The sequence below is a fragment of the Tachyglossus aculeatus genome, chromosome 4 (genome assembly GCF_015852505.1).
Source record: "Tachyglossus aculeatus isolate mTacAcu1 chromosome 4, mTacAcu1.pri, whole genome shotgun sequence".
In the NCBI taxonomy this organism is placed as follows: domain Eukaryota; kingdom Metazoa; phylum Chordata; class Mammalia; order Monotremata; family Tachyglossidae; genus Tachyglossus; species Tachyglossus aculeatus.
In genome coordinates this window covers 21973734-22000400 of record NC_052069.1, presented here as the reverse complement: position 1 = coordinate 22000400, position 26667 = coordinate 21973734, and the positions used below count along the sequence as shown (strand labels likewise).

The 26667-nt window shown below is 45.9% G+C and overlaps 1 protein-coding gene across 1 annotated transcript; it reads right to left on the bottom strand.

The window, feature by feature from the left end:
- Window positions 1-26667, bottom strand: SRSF11 (serine and arginine rich splicing factor 11; the record flags this gene model as incomplete). The annotated part of the gene is made up of 12 exons (XM_038745608.1): window positions 1-1418; window positions 1529-1667; window positions 2236-2331; window positions 9362-9451; window positions 10834-10965; window positions 11739-11820; window positions 11911-12038; window positions 13974-14023; window positions 14611-14703; window positions 15767-15876; window positions 19740-19873; window positions 26468-26667. Coding segments are annotated over 12 exons (1449 nt in total), but the record flags the coding sequence as incomplete, so codon positions are not given.

Below are 26667 nucleotides of genomic sequence, written 5' to 3'. Positions count from 1 at the left end.
TTTTACAGGAACAGGAGCGTAAGTTTAAGGGTTTTATTATCAAAGTCTTGTAAAACAATTTCAGAAACTGTACATCAACATGGCACGGACTGTAGCCTAATTTTGTCTTTACCTGCACAAAAGTAAAAGCTCCGAAACTTTTTTTTTTTTAAACTAAGAAAACAGCTTTGCCTAACTACTTTTGCATAACATGGAATCCTGTGGGCGTAAGATTACTACTGCGGTGACAGGAACACAAATTCATTAGTTTATACAACTTGAGATCAAAGAAGAATTACATTATATCAAGACTTGTTCTTAAAAGCAGACCAAGGTCAATTTAAAATGCACTACCCCTTTTTGCATTACTGAGCTCAAAACCAAAACGAAACCAAAAACCAAAACGAAACCAAAACAAAAAAACCCCCAAATTAAGAACCAGAGAGAGAAAGGTCAACCATTAAAAAGCCAGCACTGGGGTGACAGGTTTCATCGATGCCAAGGCAGGGGGCACCGGCATCACAGAAATAAAAAATAAAAATACTTCGGCTCCCGACGACGCAGAGGGGTCACTCTACTTCCCGATTTTCTGCCCATCTTCCAGGGGCAGTTATATCTGCAACCAAACGGAGCCGCCTGATTCGTTACCAAAAGAGGTTAGCGCATCTTTAACCTTCCAAAGCTAAACAGAACCCACAGAAGAGGCTAAAGGAGATTATCTACCTACTTCAGAATGTTTACCTCCGCGTGAAACTAGGTTAATTTGTCATGTCACCACACTTGAGACCCTTAAGCCGATCCATCACCTGCTGGAGGATTTAGTAACATTTACGGATACCCCTGCCACAAGGAACATGCAGTCAGTGCATTCCCTATACGGTTCTATTACGGCAACTGATCGAACTCTAGAAATACTAAGTGAGCTTATTTACTAAAGGAGATCATACAACATAAAACAATCCATGCCTGCTGTAGAGTCATGCAGCCTGCCACCGCGGGCCCGGGCTGAGGCAGCGCCGGGGCGCCGCCGTCGGCTCGGGCCAGGACGAGGGTGGTGACCCGCCTGTCACTTCCTATCAAAGCTTTGGGTGGAAACAACTAATATCAGGGACTTGGACGACCACTCAGCGCTCAGAGCTGTTTACATCTAGGTTTAGGATTTAAGAAATACAGCATAAAGAAATCACACAGAGGAATGACACTGATGCATGGGTACAGTTGGACTCCCGTTCCGAGGCAACTTTTCAATCACTCATATCCATGTCTTCTTCGTGATGGTCATCTCCGTTCACTTTGGATTCTCTCAGGGAGTCGCCACTCCCCTTTTCCACCGGAGACTCCTTTGCCTTGGGGGAAGCCGTTTCGGCAGCTCTCTTGTCCTCTTTCCTCTCCTTTTCGCTGTCGTAGCCCTGTTCTTCTTCATCGTAATCCCGAGTAACCTGCTTTGCCGAGGAGAATAAGAAAGTTAAAATTTGCTTCAGACGCCGCCTACCGAACAGAGAGCAGGGCTGGAACGCTCGCTCTCCAGGAAATTAGGCTGTGGGCATACTTTTACGTCCTTGTCGCTCTCCGATTTTCGCTCCCGGTCCTTCTCTTTGTCTTTGCTCTTCTTCTTCTTGCTTGTTGATCTCTCCCGCTCATCTCTGCTCCTCTCTTTGTCTTTATCTTTCTTCTTTTCCTTTTTATGCCTAGGACGACAGTACACGTGATTCAGAAGTGCTCCGGCTCTACTGGGGGTCTGGGTCACCTGTCTTCAGGCTTTGGGTTGGAGAATTCCTCCCTCCCTGTAGAAACTTGCAGCAAAATGAATTTTTCGGGGGACGGAATCACATTCAGCGGAGTGTGGCCAGCCAGCTCCCCAGTGTTTTATTTCCTCAACATTCCCAGGTGCCGAAGGCCTTGGGAATGGGCCAGATAGACAAGCACGCGGATCAATACCACCGACTGATCTGTGCAACAACTTTCTCCCTGATGTGAGTTCAAAGCCCCAGAACTCCGAGAACAGGGATCTCGAGAGGGTGGGAGAAAAGCACATCTCCACTCCAGTCCCTCCTTCCATCTACAACCTGAATGGGCTTCAAAGCTACCACCACCCGACCTGAGGTGGGCAAGCCGGCTGCTGAGTTTGAATGTATAACTCAGTTAACGACTCATTAGATATTGAACAACAGTCCAAATTCAGAGACTTACTTCCACTGGGTGACTCCTTAATTCCCCTCATGAAATCCATCAGAAAGAACACCTTCATTTCCTCACCTTCTCGGAGATGGTGACCGGGACATCTTTCTTTTCGGAGAGCGTGGTTTTTTAGGTGACCTCGTTCCACTCCTGCTTCTTCTGCGTCGCCTCTCTCTATAAGCAAGAGGACAACTGGTTTTTAAACAGCCAAACGCAGCCCACAGCCAACAAAAGTCAGCTTTTCCGTCGGGCTAGCGCAGGAAACGCTGTGCCATCTCGCTCCTACGGAGCAAGAATCTCTGCCAGGAGGGATCATGCGGATTCTGAAGAATGAGCCACCCCCATCCTAATAGAAAAAGTTAACCAAGAGGGCTCATCGCTCAAAGTATTCCGGCTGAAATCAGCCTTCCGAGGTTCAGGAGTTCTTGTCAATCCCAGAGTTGGTGACAGTGAAAAATCAACAGGTCGGGCTAGCTAACCGACGCAGGGCTTGTGGGAACGACTGGTTCGCAATAGGAGCCAGCTAGAGTTCCTCCCTCAGGTGCAGAGTGGAGAGGCCATTCCTAGGGAAATGATGGGATTACTGTCCTTGCCAGGGAGTCAAAGACTCCCAATTTAGGCCTCTGCCAACATATAGACTGTGACTATATACAGTCTACACTGTGACATATAGACTGTGTGTGTGTATAGACATATAGGCTTTGAGACTGTGAGCCCACTGTTGGGTAGGGACTGTCTCTATATGTTGCCAACTTGTACTTCCCAAGCGCTTAGTACAGTGCTCTGCACACAGTAAGCGCTCAATAAATACGATTGATTGATTGATATGGGCAAGAGAGATTCCATTCGAAAAAAAAAAAAAATGACATGCGACAAAGAGGTATAAATAAGAGTTTACTGTAAAACAGCGACCAACGACAAAGTGTTCCTGTTGGGGCTTTGTATGTATACATTCAGTACCCAGAAGCAAACGGACACTGTATGACCAAGACATCTGCCAATGAATATTTCGTTCCACGGGGTCAAGCATGACACTGGTTCCTCCCTCTTCAAGCAGAAACCCCCACCACTGGCTGCAAGGCACTCAACCAGCTTTCTCTCTCTCTCTCATCCGCTCTCTTCTCCCACCACACCCCCAGCTCGCAATCTCTGTCCTTCTCAAGCTCACCTACTTACTGTGCCACGGATCTCACCTCTCTGACCCCTTTCAAATGCTTGGAGCATTTCCTCCTCTATTCAAACCCCCCAGACTGTGAATCTCCTCATCTTTATGACCTTTCTAGGAGGTAATAATAATAATAATTATAATGATGATGGCATTTGTTAAGCGCTTACTATGTGCGAAGCACTGTTCTAAGCGCTGGGGGGGCTACAATGTGATCAAGTTGTCCCAGGTGGGGCTCACAGTCTTAATCCCCATTTTTACAGATGAGGAGGTCATTCTCAATTAAGTTTTCTTCTTCTTCCCAGGTTATATCCTCTCAACTATACTTCTGCACTCACATTCACCATAGCACTTAGACGCTGACCAAAATACCTTTACTAAAAACATTTATTCACCTGCCCATTTATCCTTTCTCTTCTACTTGTAATTACTTTGTGTCTGTCTCCCCCTTAGGGCATCTTCTAAGTCTAGTATAGTCTTACCCCCTTTTAGACTGTGAGCCCACTGTTGGGTAGGGACTGTCTCTATATGTTGCCAACTTGGACTTCTCAAGCGCTTAGTACAGTGCTCTGTACACAGTAAGCGCTCAATAAATACAATTGATTGATTACCAGATGCTTAGTAGAGTGCTCTACAAAGCAGATGAACAATAAGACCGACTACTTGATGTTTCACGTATTATAATGATGGCATTTATTAAGCGCTATGTGCAAAGCACTGTTCTAAGCGCTGGGGAGGTTACAAGGTGATCAGGTTGTCCTACGGGGGTCTCACAGTCTTAATCCCCATTTTACAGATGAGGGAACTGAGGCCCAGAGAAGTCAAGTGACGTGCCCAAAGTCACACAGCTGACAATTGGCGGAGCCGGGATTTGAACCCATGACCTCTGACTCCAAAGCCCGGGCTCTTTCCACTGAGCCACGCTGCTCCTCTACTCTTTTTCCTGTACCCTCCCAAGAAGAATTTTGTAGATGCAATTCTGGGCATGCTCAGTCGCCAGACTCTTTAGCCAAATTTTAGCATAATAATTTCATTGGCAAACTCTGCCCAACCAAGGAAGAAACAGCCAGGTGGTGAGACATTCTCCTCAGGGTAAGATGGCATCTGTTTTTATGACAGCACTGGAACCACCTTCAACCTTCTGGGCAGAACATTCATTCATTCAATTGTATTTATTGAGTGCTTACTGTGTGCAGAGCACTGTACTAAGCGCCTGGGAAGTACAAGTCGGCAACATATAGAGACGGTCCCTACCTAACGACGGGCTCACAGTCTAGAAGGGGGAGACGGACAACAAAACACGTAGGCAGGTGTCAAAACCGTTAGAATAGAATTATAGCTATATGCATATCGTTAATAGAGTAGTAAATATGTACAAGTAAAATAAATAGAGCAATAAGTCTACAAATATATACAAGTGCTGTGGGGAGGGGAAGGAGGTAGGATGGGGGGGGTGATGGGGAGGAGGAGAGGAAAAAGGGGGCTCAGTCTAGGAAGGCTTCCTGGAGAAGGTGACCTCTCAGTAGGGCTTTGAAGGGAGGAAGAGAGCTAGTTTGGCAGATGTGTGGAGGGAGGGCATTCAGCATGGCTCAGTGGAAAGAGCATGGGCTTTGGAGTCAGAGGTCATGGGTTCAAATCCCCGCTCCACCACTTGCCAGCTGTGTGACTCTGGGTAAGTCACTTAGCTTTTCTGCGCCTCAGTTCCCTCATCTGTAAAATGGGGATTTAGACTGTGAGCCCCCCGTGGGACAACCTGATTACCTTGTAACCTCCCCAGCGCTTAGAACAGTGCTTTGCACATAGTAAGCATTTAATAAATGCCATCATTATATTATTATATTATTCCAGATCAGGGGAAGGCCATGGGCCTGGGGGGGTCGGCCGCGGGACAGGCGAGAACGAGGCCATGTGAGGTGATTAGCGGCGGAGGAGCGGAGGGTGTGGGCTCGGACGTAGAAGGAGAGAAGGGAGGTGAGGTAGGAGGGGGCGAGGTGATGGACAGCCTTGAATAATAATGATGATGATGGCATTTGGTAAACACTTACAATGTGTGGAGCACGGTTCTAAGCGCTGGCGGGGGATACAAAGTGATCAGCTTGTCCCATGTGGGACTCACTGTCTTAATCCCCATTTTAAAGATGAAGTGACTGAGGCACAGAGAAGTTAAGTGACTTGCCCAAGGTCATACAGCTGACAAATGGCAGAGGCAGGATTAGAACTCTGGCTCCCAAGCCTGGGCTCTTTCCACTGTGCCACGTTTTGCTTGATTCATAGGTTGACAGGCAATCACTGCAGATTTTTGAGGAGGGGAGTGACCTGCCCAGAGCGTTTCTGTACAAAGATGATCCGGGCAGCAGAGTGAAGTATAGACTGAAGCGGGGAGAGGCAGGAGGATGGGAGATCGGAGAAAGGAGGCTGATGCAGTCATCCAGTCGGGATAGGATGAGAGATTGAACCAGCAAGGTAGTGGTTTGGATGGAGAGGAAAGGGCGGATCTTGGTGATGCTGTGGAGGTGAGACCGGCAGGTTCTGGTGATGGATTGGATGTGTGGGGTGAATGAGAGAGCGGAATTGAATGGAAGAAGGATTTATGGGAATATGAACAAGAGCTGAAACATGTCTACAAGAAACAGAGACCATATGGCAAGAATCCAAGATGTCCATCTCTAATGAAAACGATGATGCAATAATCTTTGAAATGAGCTGCTTGCTCAGATGAGGGAAATACAATAATAATTATGGCATTTGTTCAACACTTACTATGTGCCAGGCATTGTACTAAGCGCTGGGGAGGACAGAAGCAAATCAGGTTGGACACGGTTCTTGTCCCGCATGGGGCTCAAGGTCTCAATTCCCATTTTATAGATGAGGTAATTGAGGAACAGAGAAGCGACTTGCCAAATGTCTTAGCCAAAAGGCAACTGGGTCATTACAGGCCTTGCAAGAGAGGTGCACAGGTGGAGAAAAGACACATGAACCATTTTAAACAGAAATGTAAACTCCAAAGGGCAACCAATCAGATGAGGCACTTGTGCTTTTCAATCATTAATTACAGGAATGGTGTATAACTAGTTGTCTACTTTCTACAACATTCCGTACTCAGTACTGGGTTCCAAGTTAGAATTTTTCTGACAAAGTAACTTTCGACCACATCGCAACAAAATCAGCGTCATGATCTGAATCTAGTAGTTAATCTGTGCTTCACTTTCCAAAAGCAAACGTATACTTTTTCTGAGCCAAGAGCTCTAGGGTGAAAGTTCGTCAGATTTGCTGAGCTCATTACAAGCGGGTTAATTAGAAGACAGTGTGCCATGATATAACCTAGGGACAAGCTAGTAATTCTTAACCTGGCCTGCTCCCAAATAAACTACACGCTCTAAGGCCTTGGGCAATATATCTTGACTGTGGATCCCCAGCACTTACGTTTGACTAAAATCTTCCTAAAAGGCCGAGTGAAAAGCAATTCAAGGGCATGGAGGCCTAATGTGCATAATGTATACAGACGTCTATCTTAGCGCTTAGAACAGTGCTTTGCACATAGTAAGCACTTAATAAATGTCATTATTATTATTATTATTTACCTTAAGGGCCACTAAAGAGATCCTAAGAAAATCATCAAAGGACACACTGGTCCTGCAGGCCTAATTCTCTTGGTATTTTCAGAAACCGGTAACTAATAGACAGCCACCTTTGTCCTTTAGCGTAGCTCATGCCGCTAAATTCCCATATCCCTCCCCGTCTAGACAGAAAGCTTGTTGTGGGCAAGGAAAATGTCGGTAATTCTGTTGTATTGGGATCTCCCCAGCGCTTAACAACCATGCCCTGCGTACTAAGCACTCAATAAATACTATCAACATGGGAGTAATTTAACTAGTGGCAGATAGGAAAATCCTCTGTACTTCAACTTGCACCTCAGCAACAATCATCTTTATTAAGTCCCTACAATGAACAGAGCCTGTACTACACATCTGAGAGAGACTTGGTGGACATATTCCCTGCCCACCAGGAGCTTAAAGTCTAGAGGGGAGCTCACAGTTGGGATCTCACTTGTGTGAGTGATGCACCCCAGATACGTTTGCAGAAGAGGGCATGCCCACTGTAGAGAGCCAAAAGCACTCGAGAGAAGTTGGAGCAGATAAATGGGTGGGACTGGCCTGGGGGTGCGGGGAAGGGAGACAACACAGAAGAAGTTGGAGTCTTCTACCTCCCAGAGCAGAGGGCAAGGGATTCCTAAAAGTTTCTAATTGGTTTCTTTCCCCAAGTCCTGATGGCCAACATTTTCTTTTCCCAATTCTCTGCCAGTTCCCAAGCTCCCCTCTGACACTTGTTCTACTTCTGCCCTCGTTCAGCAGCACTTGTGCACAGAAACATACCTGTACAGTCAGCAATTTTTTAAAAAATGGTATTTGCTAAGCACTTACTATGTGCCAGGCACTGTTCTGGGGTTGATACAAGTTGATCAGGTTGGACACAGTCCCTGTCCCCAAAGCAGCTCAGTCTTAATCCCCATTTTACAGATGAGGTTACTGAGGCAGAGAGAAATGAAGCGACTTGTCCCCAGGTCACACGGCAGACAAGCGATGGAGCCGGAACTAGAACCCAGGTCCTTGATTCCCAGGCCCGTGCTCTTTCCACTCGGCCTTGCTGCTTTTCTATTCCAGCTGCTCGATTTGTACGCATTTGCTGATCTGCCCCCGGCATTAAACTTCCAGTTTCTTGTGGGATGACATCATGTCTGGTGCTTCAGGTGTATTTTCCAAGTGTTCAGCAGGGTTCACTGAACCCAATGGATACACAGGGGTCCTTAGGACAACCAGCCTTACAAGTAATGGAGGCACGGCCTCCAGACTCTTAAAATTCTCTCCCCCCACATTCCAGTATGGGCCCGTTTTTAAAACACTGGCTACCACTGTGCGACTTGCCTTATGTTCAGTTCACAGTCCACTAGGATCCTGGATCTTTTCTTTCTTTTTTAATGTCGTTTTACAAGCCATTCGTCATCTTGGTCTGTCAGGCAATTATATTTACTGAGAGCTTACTGTGTGTAGAGCACTGTACTAAGCTCTTGGAAGAGTACAATAATGTAACACGTTTCCCGCCCACAATGAGCTTCAGTCTAGAGGGGATGACAGACATTAATATACATAAATAAATTAAGGGATGACAGACATCAATATACATAAATAAATGAAGTGCTGTGTGGTTGGGAGGGGGGATGAATAAAGAGAACAACTCCAGCTGATACTGAGGAGAACTGAAGCAGTGTGACAGTGGATACATCAGGGGTCTGGGTTCTAATCTCAGCTCCGCCACTTGTCTGCCACGTGACCTTGGGCAAGTCACTTCCCTTCTCAGCCTGTTACCTCATCTGTAAAATGGGGATTAACAGCGTGAGCTCCACGTGGGTCTGGGACTGTGTCCAACCTGACTGACTTGCATCTATCCCAGCTCTTCGAACAGTAAGCCTGGCACAGAGTAAGCACATTATTACGAAAAGAAAAGAGGGCTCAATCTTCTTGGATTTTTTCTCTCTCTTTTTTTTTTAAAATGGAAGAGCGAAGTTCTGATTCCAAAGGAGAGAATGAGTTACTTTAGCCACAGTAAAAAGGTTGGACAAGTTGAACATGCTCAGCACACAATGTGTCTCCTGAGAGGGTAAGTTCACCCAGACACTAATGCATTTGCTTTAGAGGCCCAGGAAGAGCGCCTCTCTGTCGAGGGAGTCAGTGGGAACCAGCCGGTGGCCACGGCCTGATGGACTAGGACTCAGAACTTCGAGCAGAAAAAGCAACAATGATGTAATGTTGACTGTAGACATTCTTTTGATACAGAAAATCGGAATGATGCAATAAAAACAAGTCTCAGGTTTAGTTTGAATTTGGAAAGCAACATCCACTAGAGGAATTACTCTTGAATCACTCGATAACAATACCCATCAGAAAATCACAATTTACAGTGCTTTTTTGGGTCACCCCCGGCATTAAAAGGGGCACTAAGGATCACCTGGAATTCATCAGGAGAAAAGAGAAGACAAATTACCTGCTTGCGCTTCTTGATCGCCTGGCTGTGCTGTAGCTTTTTGGGGGAGTTTTGGAACGTTTCTTTTCTTTTTCTTCTTTCTTTTTATCTCTTAAAAGAAAAGAATTACATTTGTTAATGTATTTGACACTCCTTGTAGGCAGGCAGGGAATGTATCTGACTCTGATATATTATACTCTCCCAAATGCGCAGTGCTCTACATGGAGTTAGACTTTTAGACTGTGAGCCCACTGTTGGGTAGGGACTGTCTCTATATGTTGCCAACTTGTACTTCCCAAGCGCTTAGTACAGTGCTCTGCACACAGTAAGCACTCAATAAATACGATTGGTTGATTGATTGATTGATTAAGCATTTAATAAATACAACTGACTGATTTGGCAGTCGAGCAAAATGCTGCAGACACAGATAGTTCACAATATTCCCCATTGTTGAATGTCCAATCTGTAAGAGCAACAGTGGAAATGGTTCAAGTCTTGCAGCAGTGGAACAGGCCACACGAACCCTCTTTCTCTTCTGCTGTCACTTGCTTCTCCTAAGGGGCATCTATGGACGGTTCACACCCGACACTGTCCAGACAGCGCCGAAGGAGACAGAGTAGCAATCGTTTTCACTAAGTGGTTACTGGATGCAGAGCACACAATAGCCTTTTCTATTTTCTCCTCAAATAGACCGTCCAACTTCTGGGAAGTGGGTTGCCCACACAGGAAAAAGCTCTGGATGGAACGTGCCAGGCTCTCTCTCAAATCCTCCTACGGCATCACGTGTCATTTACTCCCAGAACCGTAGCGCCCCCGGTTCCCCCGGACACCCGCACCAGGGAACGTCGTCGGCCAGCCGTTCCTCATGGTGACCCAACCACGGAGCAGCCGCTGTGGGTTTGGGGAGGTCTGCGGACCCAAGTCTCTCCACCAGTGGGGATGGCACAGGCGCTGGCCGGTTTTGTACCACGCTGAACCTGCCTCCGGAGGGGACCGGCAACTCCAAGATGTCACCCAAAGTGGATGCTGAGAGGGGACACACTGGTACCGCGAGGCTGCTACCACCCATCTCCTCCAGACTGTAAGCCTCTCGGGGAGAGGAAACAGGTCTACCTATTCGGTTGTATTCTCCCAAGTGCTTAAAACAATGGGTGGCACACAGTAAATGCTCAATAACACTGACTGACATTATCCAGATGCTCTGGGAACTCTTTCCAAGAGCACGGCAGGTCCCTCCTTTTAATGGGGCCCGTGGTTCTGCACTGTGCTGGAGCCAAGGCCCTTCAATTTGGAGAACAGCTTGTCCACGGCAGCTGCGGTGGGGGACGCACTCGTGCCCTGCTAATTATTCCTCCTGACCCACCCACAGGCTGTGGAGGCAGAGTGTTCCACTCTAGGCAATTCCAGGGAACGGTCCAAGGCCACATTCTTCCTAATTCACAAAGTTATATCAAGATTGCCAAAAAAAAAAAAAAATCCCAACAGGAAATCACCTGGTTTTGGAGGTGCTCCGGGACCTTCTCCCCCTCTCTCTGGAATGAGACCTTCGCCGCCGCGGACTCTTAGATCGCCGCCGGCTCCTGGACTTAGAATGCGATCTCCTCCTGGATCTGCTCCTTGATCGCCTAACGTAAGCATAAAGTACAAAATTATTAAGCGACCCAAAAAGAGCCACAGTCAAGTTTAAAATACGGCAGCTTCATTTGGTCCATAGGACACCTCTACTTTTCGTTGCCTCTAACAGGAAGTCCCTGTGCCAAAGAGAATAGCTGGAACGAGTCAGGAAATGTGAGCCAGTCTTCAACACATACATATGCTCCCACGAACGTGTGGCGACAATTCAATTTGACAGGGAATGTGACTGTTTATTGTTGTAATGTACTCTCCCAAGTGCTTAGTGCAGTGCTCTGCACACAGTAAGCACTCAAATATTGAACGAGAAATGCAGATCTGGTCAACAGCAAATGGCAGAGAATCACCAAAAGAGAACATACTTGAATACTGGCTCAGGTCAACACCAGTTATCCAACTTATTTTAGTGACCGAAAGTAGATCACACTCAAGTTCCCTCTCCTTATTTTACTCTTAGATTGCGAGCCAGGGCCTGTGAAATTCTCACCCATGTCTTTCCCAATGCTGGGGAGTGCTCTGCACACAGTAGGAGCTTAAAAAACACAACTACTTCAATAACCAAATGGGCAGTCGCTTGAAATGGGTTGAATGACCCGCTTTTTACTAAAGAAAATGGTTTCACTAAAAAAAAAAAAAACAAAAACCCAAGCCACCCACCCCCGAAAAAAACCTCCCAATACTACGGCCTAAGGAATATTTACATTCACATCGAAAAGAGATTTCTACGCGCCAGTAGGCCTGAAATGGTAAAGTCTGGGAGTCTAACCTGTGTCGAGATGATGATGGAGTCCTCCTCCTCCTCGAGCGTGACCTTGACCTTGAATGCCTTCGTTTCTCTTCTTTCTTATCTGATATCAAAAGAAAATTAGGTTTAAAGGCCTTTATTCATTCAACTCTACACTCACCCCCGCAAACCCAACTGAATGATTTAGGTTTACCTGGTTCTATCGCAGCAGAAATCAGTGACTGGGCTTCACGGACTCTTTTCATTGCCTCCTCTATTTCTTTGCTGGAGGTATCTGATTTCAGACTTGGTGAAACGAGACCCGCAGCCACATGGTTCAACCTGAAAACAGACCAGACCAATTGCAATCTGAAATTCTGGCCATAAAAATCTACTGTCTGAAATCAGGGCTAATCAAAAGTTTGGGAAACCAAAGGAATTTAGTTTATAATAATAATGGCATTTATTAAGCGCTTACTATGTGCAAAGCACTGTTCTAAGCGCTGGGGGAGGTTACAAGGTGATCAGGTTGTCCCACATGGAGCTCAGTCTTAGTCCCCATTTTACAGATGAGGTAACTGAGGCCCAGAGAAGTTAAGTGACTTGCCCGAAGTCACACAGCTGACATTTGGAGGAGCCGGGATTTCAACCCATGACCTCTGACTCCAAAGCCCGTGCTCTTTCCATTGAGCCACAATGCTTCTGTTGTTTGTTTTTTTTAAACACGAGATGAGGGGGAAGGTGGTAGCTTTCCCAACTAAGTTTCTGTTAGGGAAACAGATCATTTGGAGGGTTGATTTTTCTCCTTTGTCACCTTCTGAAAAGCTACACCACTCACACTTTGTGCTAGCGTTGTTTCAGGCGATGTAGCATGTTATCATCCTACAATCTAATGGGGGAATCAAGCAACTCAATAAATTACAGGTAGGAGGAGGCAAGAGAGTGAAACAGGGGAAAAGAACATAATGGGAGTCGTGTTCAGCGTACTGGTTTACGGAAACGGCCGGGGCGGCAGAGTGAAGTACGGCCTGGAAGGAGGACAGACAGCAGATGCAACAGAGTCAGAGTAGGACAAGTGCTGGGACCAGTGGGATGCCAGTTTAGATGGAGAGGAAGGGATGGATTCTGCAGATGTTGTGGAGGAAGAACTGAGAGGATTGAATTGGTGTCAGACTGACTATGGGGGCTGGAAGAGTGGGTGGAGAGATGACTAGTTCCATTTTGGACATGTGCTTGATCACCATCAATGGTATTTATTGATTGCTTACTATGGGCAGAGCACTGTACCAAGCGGTTGAGAGAGAATAACAGCAGAATTAGTAAACACGTTCCCTGCTTACAGTCTAGACGGGGAGACAGTCATTAATATAAATCTGTAATTTACAATAAATAATTCGAGGATATGTACATCAGGGCTGTGAGGTTGAGATGACTACCAAATCCCCGAAGGTCACAGATCCAAGTGCACAGATGACACAGAGGGAGAGCAGCTGGGGCATTTGTTAAGCGCTCACTATGTGCCCGGCACCGTACTAAGCGTGGAGGTAGACACAGGATGATCAGGTCCCGCACGGGCTTGCACTCTAAGTAGGAGGGAGGACAGGTACTGGATCCTCACTTTGCAGAAGAGGAAGCCAGGAAAAGTGAAGGGACTCGCCCAAGACCACACAGCAGACAAGTGGCGGGACCGGGATTGGAACCCAAGTCCTTTGACTCTCAGGTCCAGGCTCTTTCCACTCGGCCGGGCTGCTTCTCCTGGCAGAACAACCACACAGTGATGCCCCGGAGGCAGGTTTTGAGGCAGAAGTCGAGGCTAGTTAAGTAACTATGGAAGTCATCCGTAAATAGGTGGAAGTTGAAACCGTGGGAGCAGATGACTTTCTCCGAGGGAGGGGAGAGTAGATTGAGAATAAAAGGGGACCCAAAACTAAGCAGTGGGACACTCACAGTTAAGGAGTGGGAGGTAGAGGGGGGACCAGCAAAGGAGAATGAGATCGGCCACACAGGAAGGAGAGGATGGTGTCAGAAAAAAACAAGTCTGGCAGAAGCACATGCTTGAAGTCACACAGAGTTCACCCATAAATTCCACTTCTCAGAACAGCACAGCAAAATGTAACGAGAGAGAATTAGGTCTGATAGACAATTTAGGCTCCTACAAGTTCATTTCTTATGACCAACTGTGAAGATTTGATCAAATCAGTTATTCTCAGTGTCGAGGAGGGCAACCATCACATGCCTTCAACAACAGAAAAAAACGAAAACAAAAAACAAACTTACTTGGGATCCACTGTACTCATAAGCTTTAGTAGTTGATCTGCTGCAAGAGACTGGAAAAACAAAGAACACAGTAAGTATCTGAACTTGTATGCCAATCTGGGAGCTCTTCAAGAAAGCAATGAAACGCCCGGCATATACCAGCCTCCTGGACCATTTTCATTCTTGCACGTGCGGTGACTACAATTTCACATAATGGCTGAGAATGTCAAACGGATTTTCCTGCAAATCCATCCTGTCATTTTCCACACAGTCCCCCGAAATGCCAGATTTTATAGACCCCTCACCCACAGTGAAAACTACTTTGCTTGAGATCTTGAAAAAAATGCCATTCACCAGCAGCAATCACATCCCCATTTTGAAGACTGTCTTTTCCTAAAGCTGCTTGGAATGACCCCTGCAGCGGTAACCCGACGAATGCCTACGCAAGTGTCCTGGAAGACGGTAACAGCCATCCCCTACAAAACCATCCCAAAGCTCTCAAAATACCGTGCAGCCCAGAGACATGGAATGGAGTCCCTGGGAGCAGGAAATGTCTTGAACTGGGTACAGGAAAGAAACCAACTCAAAGTTGAAGTGTGCTTAACATTTCCAGGAGAGTTCTGGACACTTCTGAAAAGAAGGACGGGAAAAAATATACCTGAGAGTTCAGGTTTGCTCCAGGAAGTCCAAGAGCGGCAAGGGCAGGGTCAAGGGCAGGAGCTCCCAAAGCAGCCAAAGGAACAGCACCAATCTGGGAAAAAAGACCACTATATGAACCCGAGATGGGGTTTCAGGATCTCCTACTTCTCCCATCTCTCGCCCACTAGGAAAGTATCCTGGGAGGCTGAACTTCGTATTTCGCCCAACCGACTAAACAAAGTCAGCAAACCCACCACCGCTCTGTGGGTTTGGGGCCCTTTTTCCACCTATGTGTACCACCAAAATCGGTGTGTGACCCAAACCGGGGGGCTGCGTGGGATAAACCTTTCGTTGTAACGCAGACTCACAGATGGAAAGCGAAATGGGGGCCAGCCAACAACCCAGGGAGGTGACTGCCCCTCACAGGGGCCACGAGGCGGAACCCCTCACACCCAGCCCGGGCGAGGACCAGAAAAGCAAAAGTGCAGCGCAACTGAACATTTGCACCTTTTGTTTCTTTATTTCTTCCCCTCTCCCGGTCCTCAAGCTCGAAAAATAAACTTAGGGAGGTCAGAGGGTTGGGGTAAAACAAATGTTGACGCGGAGGAGCGCTAGAGATTCTCGCTCTATTCTTAAACAGCTATTAATCAAATATATCACCTGAGATGCGACCAATGACGAAACATATACCAGTATAACACACGGGTCTAGCTAAAGAGAGGTAGTTGTGGAAAGGCGGGGGAGAAAGACCATTAATCCTACATCATCCCACACCGAACAGGGAAGATTAAAAGGTAAGAGACTAAAGAGTCAGGAGCCTTTGGCCTGGACGAACTTACTTTCTAGCCACTTGGCCTAAATCTTGTCCCGAAAACGTCCCAAGGCCACGGCCATGGAAAACGTCTTCACCATCAATATCGTTTACTGAGCGCTCACTGCTGGCAGGGGCTTCGGAAACACTTTCAGATCAGATTTCAAAGCGTAACGGTGTCTGCCGCCCTCTCTCCAGCCCTCAGTACGGTGCTCTCCGTACAAGCAGGCGCTCAACAGATGCCCCCCACCCGCCACCCCCTCCACGGACTGACTCAAAGGTAGACCGCGGTGCTAATTCACAGTCACGTCAACACGGGCCTCCACTCTTCGCCGTCACTTGGCCGAACGGGAACTGTTATTACCTGAGTTAGTGGGTTTGGAGTCGGCAGGAGTCCACCACCAGGCAGAAGACCTGCCACTGCATTAGCCGGGGCCAACAGAGACAAAGCCTTAGTCTCATCAGGAATAACTCCTGCAGAGAAATGTCCTTGCATTAGAACGCATTCTTTTTCAAGACAGAAAACACACAAATACACCCAGAAAATGTCTCCCTGATACACCACCTGAGTTTGTTGAAAGTACTTATGTTGGCTAAAATATAAAGCTTGATTTCTATTCATTTTTATCATTAATTTTTATGTCAGAATGCAACTTCAATGTGTGAAAATTTGACTGTTCCTTTGTCTCTACAAATGGTTAAGTTTCTAGAGTAAAAAAAAAATAGCACAATACACACTACTTTTTTGTTAACACTGCCAAGATTTCATCACCTGTACTCGATTTTTAAGTCATGAACCAAACGTAAGCAAGCACAGTCGGTTCTCCAGGGGTGTGCTCTCAACTTTCAAAAGCTGTTTTATGAACAACGACTCGTGTCGGCCGCTTCACTATAAAGCACACAGAAAAATCAAGATACACAAGACAAAAAAAGTTTGATTTAGGGGTTAATAATATGGTACAGTTCACTATCCTTTTTTTTTTCTTTCCTCTTACCCCTACCATACAACTTTTTGTAAAAACTAAAGAGAAGAGAGGTATGAAAGGAAATATTTTGTGGAATCGAGCATAGGGCTTTTGCTGACTCGTGAAAATGACCAGGAAAAGTTTCTGCAGCTCTCTGAAGGAATACCCACTGGGGGGGTGTGCGCGCTTGGGTCCACCGGGGCACATTCCTTACCTGTGCAGTAAAGCGTTTGGGGGTCCGCTACGCGCCAGGCTAACCGAACCGAAAAAATGAGGCCGCGTAACGCCGGCTCAAAGGAGAGCTTGGCCTCAAACCTCTCGGTGCCACAGAGACAACGGCGCCCGGCTTTCAGGCCTCGCTTGCGGAGTCAGAACGAGTCTTACTAAGGGGCCTACCGTCGTAAGACGTCCTCGGGAAGATAATTCTACTCCTATCCAACAGCAAAAGCCCTATACAGATGGATTAATCTGTTAATGTGCCCAAGCCCCCAAAATGAGAGTTCAATAAGACAAATTTAACTACATATTTTCAAATACCAGTAGTATCTCTGAAATACATATTAAGAAACTGCATCTCATCATAAAACATACAATATGTACAGGGCACTTAAGAGAAACTGGATAAGCTGCAGAAGAAAACTGTTGGGTGGTATTTTCAGCAGGGCCTGGTATATAGTTCAGGCTGAACCAGGGAAAAGAACTGTAAAACACAACAACAAAAAAGAAAAACCACTGTTAAATAAAGGTAATGGTTCCTTCCACCTATACTGAGAAGTGCCGATAATATAAACAAATGTATAATACACAGCACTGTTATCTTGCTTGTGTCAGAGCTGTCATCAATTTAGATACCAAGAGTTATGGAGGGAGAGGGGCGGAGAAGATCATTTAGATATAGGGCATTAATGCATTGATATAGTAACATACTCCTAGAGATTATGGGATAATTTTGCATGCAAAATTATGTCTCAGAAGAGGATATATTACGTTTCTACATATCTCAAATCAGTGCAATTGCAACATTTCTGCCAAGCTAAATATAAATCCTCTTGAACTTTATCTTGAGACACCTGAGAGAAGATCTGCATCCATTAAAAAAAAAAAAAAATCATGCATCCGATCCTCTGATTTTTTTTCTTTAAAAAACTATTAAAAAATATAAACTACGATTTAAAAATAGCAATGAGGCCCCTCACCAGTTAATTTTCATGCGTCAAGAGTTTTTTTTTTACTGCTGCTTTGATAGAACCATGAAATACTGCATGAATGTGTAGAAATGAAAGAAAAAGAAACAGACAAAAGAAACAAACATTAACCAAGGAATAACCCCCAATTCCATTCATATTAGAGTTCCTTCCAAATCTAGGAATATCACAACTTTCCCAGTTACCACTAGGCCTTACCGTGAGCTTGCTCGGTATAGTTCTATAACGGGGCCACAGCCAACACCAAAAGTGTAAGAGTTAAAACATACAAGTGGGACTGGGAGACAGGGAATGAGTCTCTGGGCAGCGATGTGATAGTTAGTGGGTGATACAGCACATCAGCTTAGACGTTTAGGCGGCCGAGTTTGTGATTTTTCTAAAGAAACCCCTGGTTGCAAGAGACCCCTCACTTGAAAATAATTCCACAACAGTGCAACTGTGTAACGTGATATCAGGTGAAAATTAGACGTTACATCGTGAGGTGCCGTACGTATCACGTTCAGAGTTTGGGAGCTGTGATCTCGTGCTTAACCAACAAGGTTTCTCTTAACTGGCTCACTCGAAAAATGAGATCGTTACACCATCCACATGACCGGCACGTGACTCATGATGTGTACCAAGACTAGGGTCCTTTAACATCTGCATGTGTCCCATTCTGAATTAAAAATGGCCAGATCTCCCTTAACGTCAGGTTTATCCTCTAACATGCAGGTTGACAGAAACAGAATCACTTAACCAAATGCAAACCCAAATAAATGTTAATTGTTTTCTCTTAATCCTTAAAATTGGGCTGAAACCCTTCCATGCTATTGAGACAGATGTACTGTTACTCTAGCACGTTTTAACCAACGATCAGAACGTATTTCTCAGTAAAAAGCAATTTTCCAAAATTTTCAGAAGTAGGGCACGTGACCAATGATATTACAAGCCATGGTGCAAATTTAAGTCGGAAACACCAGATGGTAGAATAGGCACAGAGATATCAAGAATAAAGGTCCTGAGCGAAACATCTTTAGAAGTCCGATGTATTCAGACCATAGAGGCATCGCTAATCATTTAAATTTTATATAACTCTACTTAACTTTCTTAATCGTGACCTGCAATACATGATATGATATATCAAGTAACAGTACATTTGGAATTCTTCTAAAGTGCGCCTCAAAGTTTTACAGGTCTGTAAAACTGCTGGCCTGTCGGTGTTACTGAAAAATTTAATCCCCAAAGCCTGCTCATTTTTTTTTCCTGCCAAATTACTTTAACAGCCTAAAATGTAAAAAGAGAGAAAAAGGTAGTTAACAAGTGGTTACACCAGAAAAACCCTTGGGGGACTTGAGTGCTTGCTGGCCTTTAGTTAATGTCTAGAATCCCCTGTAGCTGCAGAGGACCCACTGTTTTTCAGTCATCTGGAAGGGCTTTGCATTTGCCTTCTCCACTACAAAAATCACACACACAAATAACAGAGAGAAGAATTTATTATTTAGTGATAATTCTATCATATATAGCAAGGCTGAACAAGAAACTACGGAATCAAGCCAAATACCCAGTGCCCATCTGGCACCTAACCTATTAAGAATTTTGGCTTCTGGCAAAAACCAGTCATTCCAACCCTTGGTATACTGGAAGTTACAAAATGGAGAAAAAAAATCCTTTTCAAGTTATCACTGCCCTCCCCACCAACCCGCCCCTAAAAAATAACAACGATTAAAAAAAATATCCTGAGAATGAAGAGTAGTAAGTGACCTATTTACTCTCAAAACGGAAGAGTCATGCAGTTTTTATCATCTATAAATGTTCACGTAATGAACTTTTTTACCTCTAAGGGACGATACGCTACACTCTACATTTAACTGGTTAAATGGTTCTCTCCCAAGGATCTGGAACTTAAAGGACAAATTTTTTTTAAACTTTCAAAAAATGGTCATTTGCTGAACTTTGAACGTAGCTCGCAAAAAATACGGAAAGTTTCGACTCTCCAACGCACGTGTGACCACGATGAAAAGAATTGGATCAAAGAGAAACTAAGAGCCGCAGTATACCAAGGGTTTCAAAATATTAATTTCTTAGCTCTTTAGCATGCTTCTAAAGCTCTCTCTACAAAACTACACTGAGGTAGATGGTCATCGTAGGATGGCCTCACGGGTCATTAAACAAAACAAAAAGTACAAACCTTCTGCATACGGTACGACTATCAAAGCTCTGTCGACGAATACAGTGTTTGTCAGGTGCTGAGCCACAACTGCGGAGTCTGGATCATGGAACTTAACGAAACAGACACGTGATGAGACTGGCAGTGGTGAATCACTAAAAGAGAGGGGAGAAAAGACTGCATTAGATGAGTGGCCGGAGGAGCCCAAAGTGAAGATGGAGCCGTACGGACAAAAAAGACCCGGCTCCCTCTGCTTGGAATGCATCTAAACCGAATCTGATTGTTTACTTTTCAAATTCAAGCACTCGGTACACTGCTCTGCACTGGGTAAGCATTCAATAAATATCGCTGTGGATCCAGTATTTGGAAACTCTATCGTTGGGGGTTGGTTCCAGGAAGATAACCAGATGGCAGCACCCCAGTCCCTTTTCAGGCTCCAGTGGTGCTTCCCCTGCCCCCGCCATCCCCTCTCCTCCTGGCACTTGGACTGAACATGTCAAACAATTGGTCTAATCAGACAGTAGAGAACAGTACGCTCCTCCACTACAAGTACTCTCCACGTTGTAAGCACTCAAATAGCAGCCGGGCCTAGTGGCTAGAGTACAGGCCTGCAAGTCAGGAGGACCTGGGTTCTAATGCTGCTCCGCCACTTGTCTGTCATGTATCTCGGTCAAGTCCTAACTTCTCTGGGCCTCAATTACCCAGCTGTAAAATGGGGGTTCAGACCGAGCCCTGGGGGGGGGACGGTGTTAACGTGAGCATGTTTTAACCACCACGTGCAAAACGAGAACTATGCCTGATTTCATTTTCTTGTATCCGAGTGCTTAGCCCACTGTAAGACCTGAAAAACCACTCTTATGGTTTAAAAACTACTACTACGAAAATCTCCTTAATTTGTATTCCATCCCACCTCCCAATTTCTTTTGTGAGAGCTATCTGCTAGGGGACTCAGGCCGAATGAGGAGCCGGCTGCAAGGCTGGGCTACATAAATGCTCCACATGAAATTGAGAGGCTGAGCAGGGCAAAGGATACAAAACTCAGCGGCTTAAGCTCTAGTAGTAATGAATTGGAGAATACAACTTATAAGCATCTCCTACTTTATTTTCACTCTAATCACTTAAAAAAATGCCACTCTAAGGCAAATTAAAATTATTTATCCCTACTGATTTTGAAGCATTTTCAAAGTACATTTAAGTTAAAGGCATGTGAGATTTCATCAGAACATCGGCAGACTCCCTAAAAACAAAATCCAAGTTTTCTTTCTTTTTTTTGCTAAATGGAATCCAGAACAATCTTCCCCATATTACACACTACAGGTGGCTGCCATTTAGGCACCTGAGATCAGACAGGTTTGGATATACAGCCAGGCCAACCAGGTCAAAAGACAAGGGAATGTGTCTGCTTTTTAATCAGTAGTCATGAACCATTATACTTAAAATAGATCAATTCCTATAGCCAGGGGGGTCATACCTGCTTGGATACCCCCTCATTCCTTCTGACAAATGAAAACCTACAAAACAGGGATGCTGTGAAGGGAGAAGAAACTGTAAGTCTAGCAGAGCAGCATAAGAATGTTTTAATTTCTCAAGGCAAGTAAAGGGTAGGTTAAATTGTTGGAGTTAAGGAGGGGGAAGGAGAATAAAATTTGCACACAGTAAGCGCTCAAGAGATACGATTGAATGTATGAATAAAATCTAAGGGTTCTTCATTAAAAAACCACCAAAACCTCCATGGGGTGTTCGTACACCGTCTGGACAGTGAAGCTGACAAAATCTGGCTGGTTAGGGAAATCTAGGTGGGTGGCCTGCTAATACCAAAGGGTAAAACACACTTCCTTCTTCTATGGATTAGTGCTGAACTGTATACGGCCATATCCCTGTGAGCCCGTTGTTGGGTAGGGACCGCCTCTATAATGTTGCCGATTTGTTCTTTCCATGCGCTTAGTGCAGTGCTCTGCACGCGGTAGGCACTCAATAAATACGACAATGCTAAAATTGACAATAAGGATGCTCTTTAGAGATCTATTTTCCTGTACTGGTAAGACACCCACCAACGCCATGCCATCTTTGGGTCAGGAATGGTTCCATCTGGCCACTGAGAAACGGGCAGTTTCCCCCTTCTAGACTGTGAGCCCACTGTTGGGTAGGGACCGTCTCTATATGTTGCCAACTTGCACTACCCAAGCGCTTAGTACAGTGCTCTGCACACAGTAAGCTCTCAATAAATATAATTGATTGATTGATTGATTGAGCAGTTGGCCAGGTGAATGAACACATTCAGGTCATTACGGGTCAACCATGCCCTACCAAAGATCATTTGACAAAGGGGCCCACTGAAATCTTTTTTTATAAACCTCATCTCTTAAACACTCACCATGGGTCAAGTGGTAGACACAAGGTTATCAGACAGTCGGACAGTCCCTGCCCCACATGTTCTGACGATTTTGACACCTGTCTCCATGTTTTGTTTTGTTGTCTGTCTCCCCCTTCTAAACTGAGCCCGTTGTTGGGACCGTCTCTATAGGCTGCCAGACTTGTACTTCCTAAGAGCTTAGTACAGTGCTCTGCACACAGTAAGCGCTCAATGAATACGACTGAATGAATGAATAGGGCTCAGAGACGAGGTAGGAACATTTAATCCCCATTTTACAGATACCGAGGAAACCGAGGCACAGAAGTAAAGTGACTTGACCACGGTCACACGGCGGAGAACAGAGCAGAAATTAGAACTCGGGTCCTAACTCCCATACGCTAATACTCATCTAACTATACTTATTGTATTTTTAATTCACATGTGTTCTTAGTTTTTGTGGGGGGGGGAGGGGACGGAAATGAAAGCTCCAGCTCCAACTAGCCAGATCTGCACCTTTTGTAGGGGAGGGTGAAAACGATGATCACCACAGACCAAATGTTGGCTGTTCTGAACCCTTCGTGGTGCAAGACGAAATACAACATTAAAATGGGAAAATTGCAAGGGAACGTTTCACCGTCAGTACGGACGGGCAAGGTAAAAGTGGACACAGAGGTTAGGCTTATCCAAGGTCAGAGAGTCGGTGGCGGTGGCACGTGAGAGTCGACTAGTGAAGCTAACCACCACGTTCGGTGACAAACGATTTATGGCTGTCCTGAACGCTATGGATTTCTCTGGGAAAAAAAAATACATCCTTATGTCTCACACTCGAGGCCAGATGTAGAGACTTCTGTTTTGGATCAACGGCTGAGTTCCTGCCTCTTTATAAAAACCCACGCCCTAACCATCCAGCAGCAAAAAAAGGGTTGAGTTGCAAAAAGCCAGAAAAGGAGGCAAGCTGTAAGGTCCCCGCAGTTGGGGGCTGCGCTTCTCGACTGTGAGCCCGTCGTTGGGTAGCGACGGTCTCTATCTGTGGCCGGATTGTACTTGCCAAGCGCTTAGTCCAGTGCTCTGCACACAGTGACCACTCGATAAGTACGATTGAATAAATGCATTCCCAAACGCTTCGCACAGTGCCTTCTGCGCACGATAGGCGCTCGAAAAACAGCAGGGATTAAAAGGGGTGCTGTGCAGCGGCCACGACCGCAGTACTGAGAAGCAGCGTGGCTCGGTGGGAAGAGTACGGGTCTGGAGTCAGAGGTCGTGGGTTCGAATCCCACCTCCGCCACATGTCCGCTGCGTGGCCCCGGGCAAGTCACTGAACTTCTCGGAGCCTGTTCCCTCACCTGTAAAATGGGGATGAAGACTGTGAACCCCACGTGGGACAACCTTGTATCCCCCTCAGTGCTTAGAACAGTGCTTTGCACATACTAAGGTTTAACAAATGCTATTATTATTATTATTATTATTATTATCAGCCGGGCCAAGAATAATATTGGGGATCCTGCAGGCCGATTTCTTTCTTTTTTCGAGAGGAAGCTTCCGGGGCTCGGTCTTCTAGACTGTGAGTCAGCTGTTGGGTAGGGATGGTCTCTATATGTTGCCAACTTGGCCTTCCCAAGCGCTTAGTCCAGTGCTCTGCACACAGTAAGTGCTCAGTAAATACGATTGATTAAATCCCACCTCTGCCACATGACTGCTGTGTGACCTCGGGCAAGTCAATGAACTTCTCGGAGCCTGTTCCCATATCTGTAAAATGGGGATGAAGACTGTGAACCTCACGTGGGACAACCTTGTATCCCCCTCAGCGCTTAGAGCAGTGCTTTGCACATACTAAGCATTTAACAAATGCTATCATAATTATTATTATTATTATTACTACAGCCGGGCCAAGAATAATATCGGGGACCCTGCAAGCCGATTTCTTTCCTTTTTCGAGAGGAAGCCCCCGGGACTCGGAACCCCACGTGGGACAACTTTGTATCCCCCTCAGCACTTTGAACAGTGCTTTGCACATACTAAGCGTTCAAATGCTATCATCATTATTATTATTACTATTACTACAGCCGGGCCAAGAATAACATCGGGGATCCTGCAGGCCAATTTCTTTCCTTTTTTGAGAGGAAGCCTCCAGGGCTCAGTCTTCTAGACTGTGAGCCAGCTGTTGGGTAGGGATGGTCTCTATAATGTTGACAGCTTGTACTTCCCAAGAGCTTAGTACAGTGCGCTGCACACAGTAAGTGCTCAATAAATACGATTGAATGAATAAATGAATGAATTCTATTTATTTTATTAATATGTTTTGTTGGCTGTCTCCCCCTTCTAGACTGTGAGCCCGCTGTTGAGTAGGACCGGTCTCTATATGTTGCCAGCTTGTACTTCCCAAACGCTTAGTACAGCGCACTGCACACAGTAAGTGCTCAATAAAGACGATTGAATGAATGAATTCTATTCATTTTATTAATATGTTTTGTTGTCTGTCTCCCCCTTCTAGACTGTGAGCCCGCTGCTGGGTAGGGACCATCTCTACATGTTGCCAACTTGTACTGCCCAAGCGCTTAGTACAGTGCGCTGCACACAGTAAGTGCTCAATAAATACAACTGAATGAATGAATGAAGTCACTGAACTCCTCAGAGCCTGTTCCCTCATCTGTAAAATGGGGATGAAGATTGTGAACCCCACGTGGGACAACCTTGTATCCCCCTCAGCGCTTAGAACAGTGCTTTGCACATACTAAGGTTTAACAAATGCTATCATTATTATTATTATTATTATAACAGCCGGGCCAAGAATAATATCGGGGATCCTGCAGGCCGATTTCTTTCCTTTTTCGAGAGGAAGCCTCCGGGGCTCGGTCTTCTAGACTGTGAGCCTGCTGTTGGGTAGGGACAGTCTCTATATGTTGCCAGCTTGTACTTCCCAAGTGCTTAGTTCAGTGCGCTGCACACAGTAAATGCTCAATAAGCACGATTGATTGACTCCCACCTCCGCCACTTATCTGCTTTGTGACCTCGGGCAAGTCACTGAACTTCTCGGAGCCTGTTCCCTCATCTGTAAAACGGGGATGAAGACTGTGAACCCCACGTGGGACACCCTTGTATCCCCTCAGTGCTTAGTACAGTGCTTTGCACATACTAAGCGTTTAACAAACGCTATCATCATCATCATCACTATTATTATTATTACTACTACTACAGCCGGGCCAAGAATAACATTGGGGATCCTGCAGGCCGATTTCTTTCCTTTTTTGAGGAAGACTCCAGGACTCGGAACCCCATGTGGGACAACCTTGTATCCCCCTCAGCGCTTAGAACAGTGCTTTGCACATACTAAGCATTTAACAAATGCTATCATTATTATTATTATTACTACAGCCGGGCCAAGAATAATATCGGGGATCCTGCAGGCCGATTTCTTTCCTTTTTCGAGAGGAAGCCTCTGGGACTCGGAACCCCATGTGGGACAACCGTGTATCCCCCTCAGCGCTTAGAACAGTGCTTTGCACATACTAAGCATTTAACAAATGCTATCATTATTATTATTAGTATTATCATTATTATTATCACCATTACTATTACTACAGCCGTGCCAAGAATAACATCGGGGATCCTGCGGGCCAATTTCTCTCCTGTTTTGAGAGGAAGCCTCCGGGACTCGGAACCCCACGTGGGACAACCTTGTATCCCCCTCAGCGCTTAGAACAGTGCTTTGCACATACTAAGCGTTTAACAAATGCCATCATCATCATTATTATAATTACTACTACTACAGCCGGGCCAAGAATAACATCGGGGATCCTGCGGACCGATTTCTTTCCTTTTTCGAGAGGAAGCCTCCAGGACTCGGAACCCCATGTGGGACAACCGTGTATCCCCCTCAGTGCTTAGAACAGTGCTTTGCACATACTAAGAATTTAACAAATGCTATTATTATTATTATCATCATCATTACTATTACTACAGCCGGGCCAAGAATAACACTGGGGATCCTGCGGGCCGATTTCTTTCCTTTTTCGAGAGGAAGCCTCCGGGACTCGGAACCCCACGTGGGACAACCGTGTATCCCCCTCAGGGCTTAGAACAGTGCTTTGCACATACTAAGCGTTTAACAAACGCTATTATTATTATCATTATTACTACTACAGCCGGGTCAAGAATAACATCGGGGATCCTGCGGGCCGACTTCTTTCCTTTTTCGAGAGGAAGCTTCCGGGGCTCGGTCTTGAAGACTGTAAGCCTGCTGTTGGGTAGGGACGGTCTGTGCATGTTGCCAACTTGGACTTGCCAAGCGCGCTGCACACAGTTGGCGGTCTTGAATGAATGAATGTGTGAATGAATGAATGAATGCTGGGCGCGGGGGGGGGGGGGGGGGGGGGGGGGGGGCGGGGGGGGCACTCACTCGGGCGGGAAGAGCCTCAGTTCGTCGATCTTTCCCAGGAAACCGAACAGGGTCCGCATCTGGTCCGAGCTGGCGCTCGGGGAGACGTTGGTGACCTGGATCACCTCGGTGCCGGGCCCGCCCGCTGCTGCTCCTCCTCCCGCTCCCGGTCCTCCTGTTCCCGGTCCTCCGGCCGGTCCCGGTCCTCCCGCCGGTCCCGG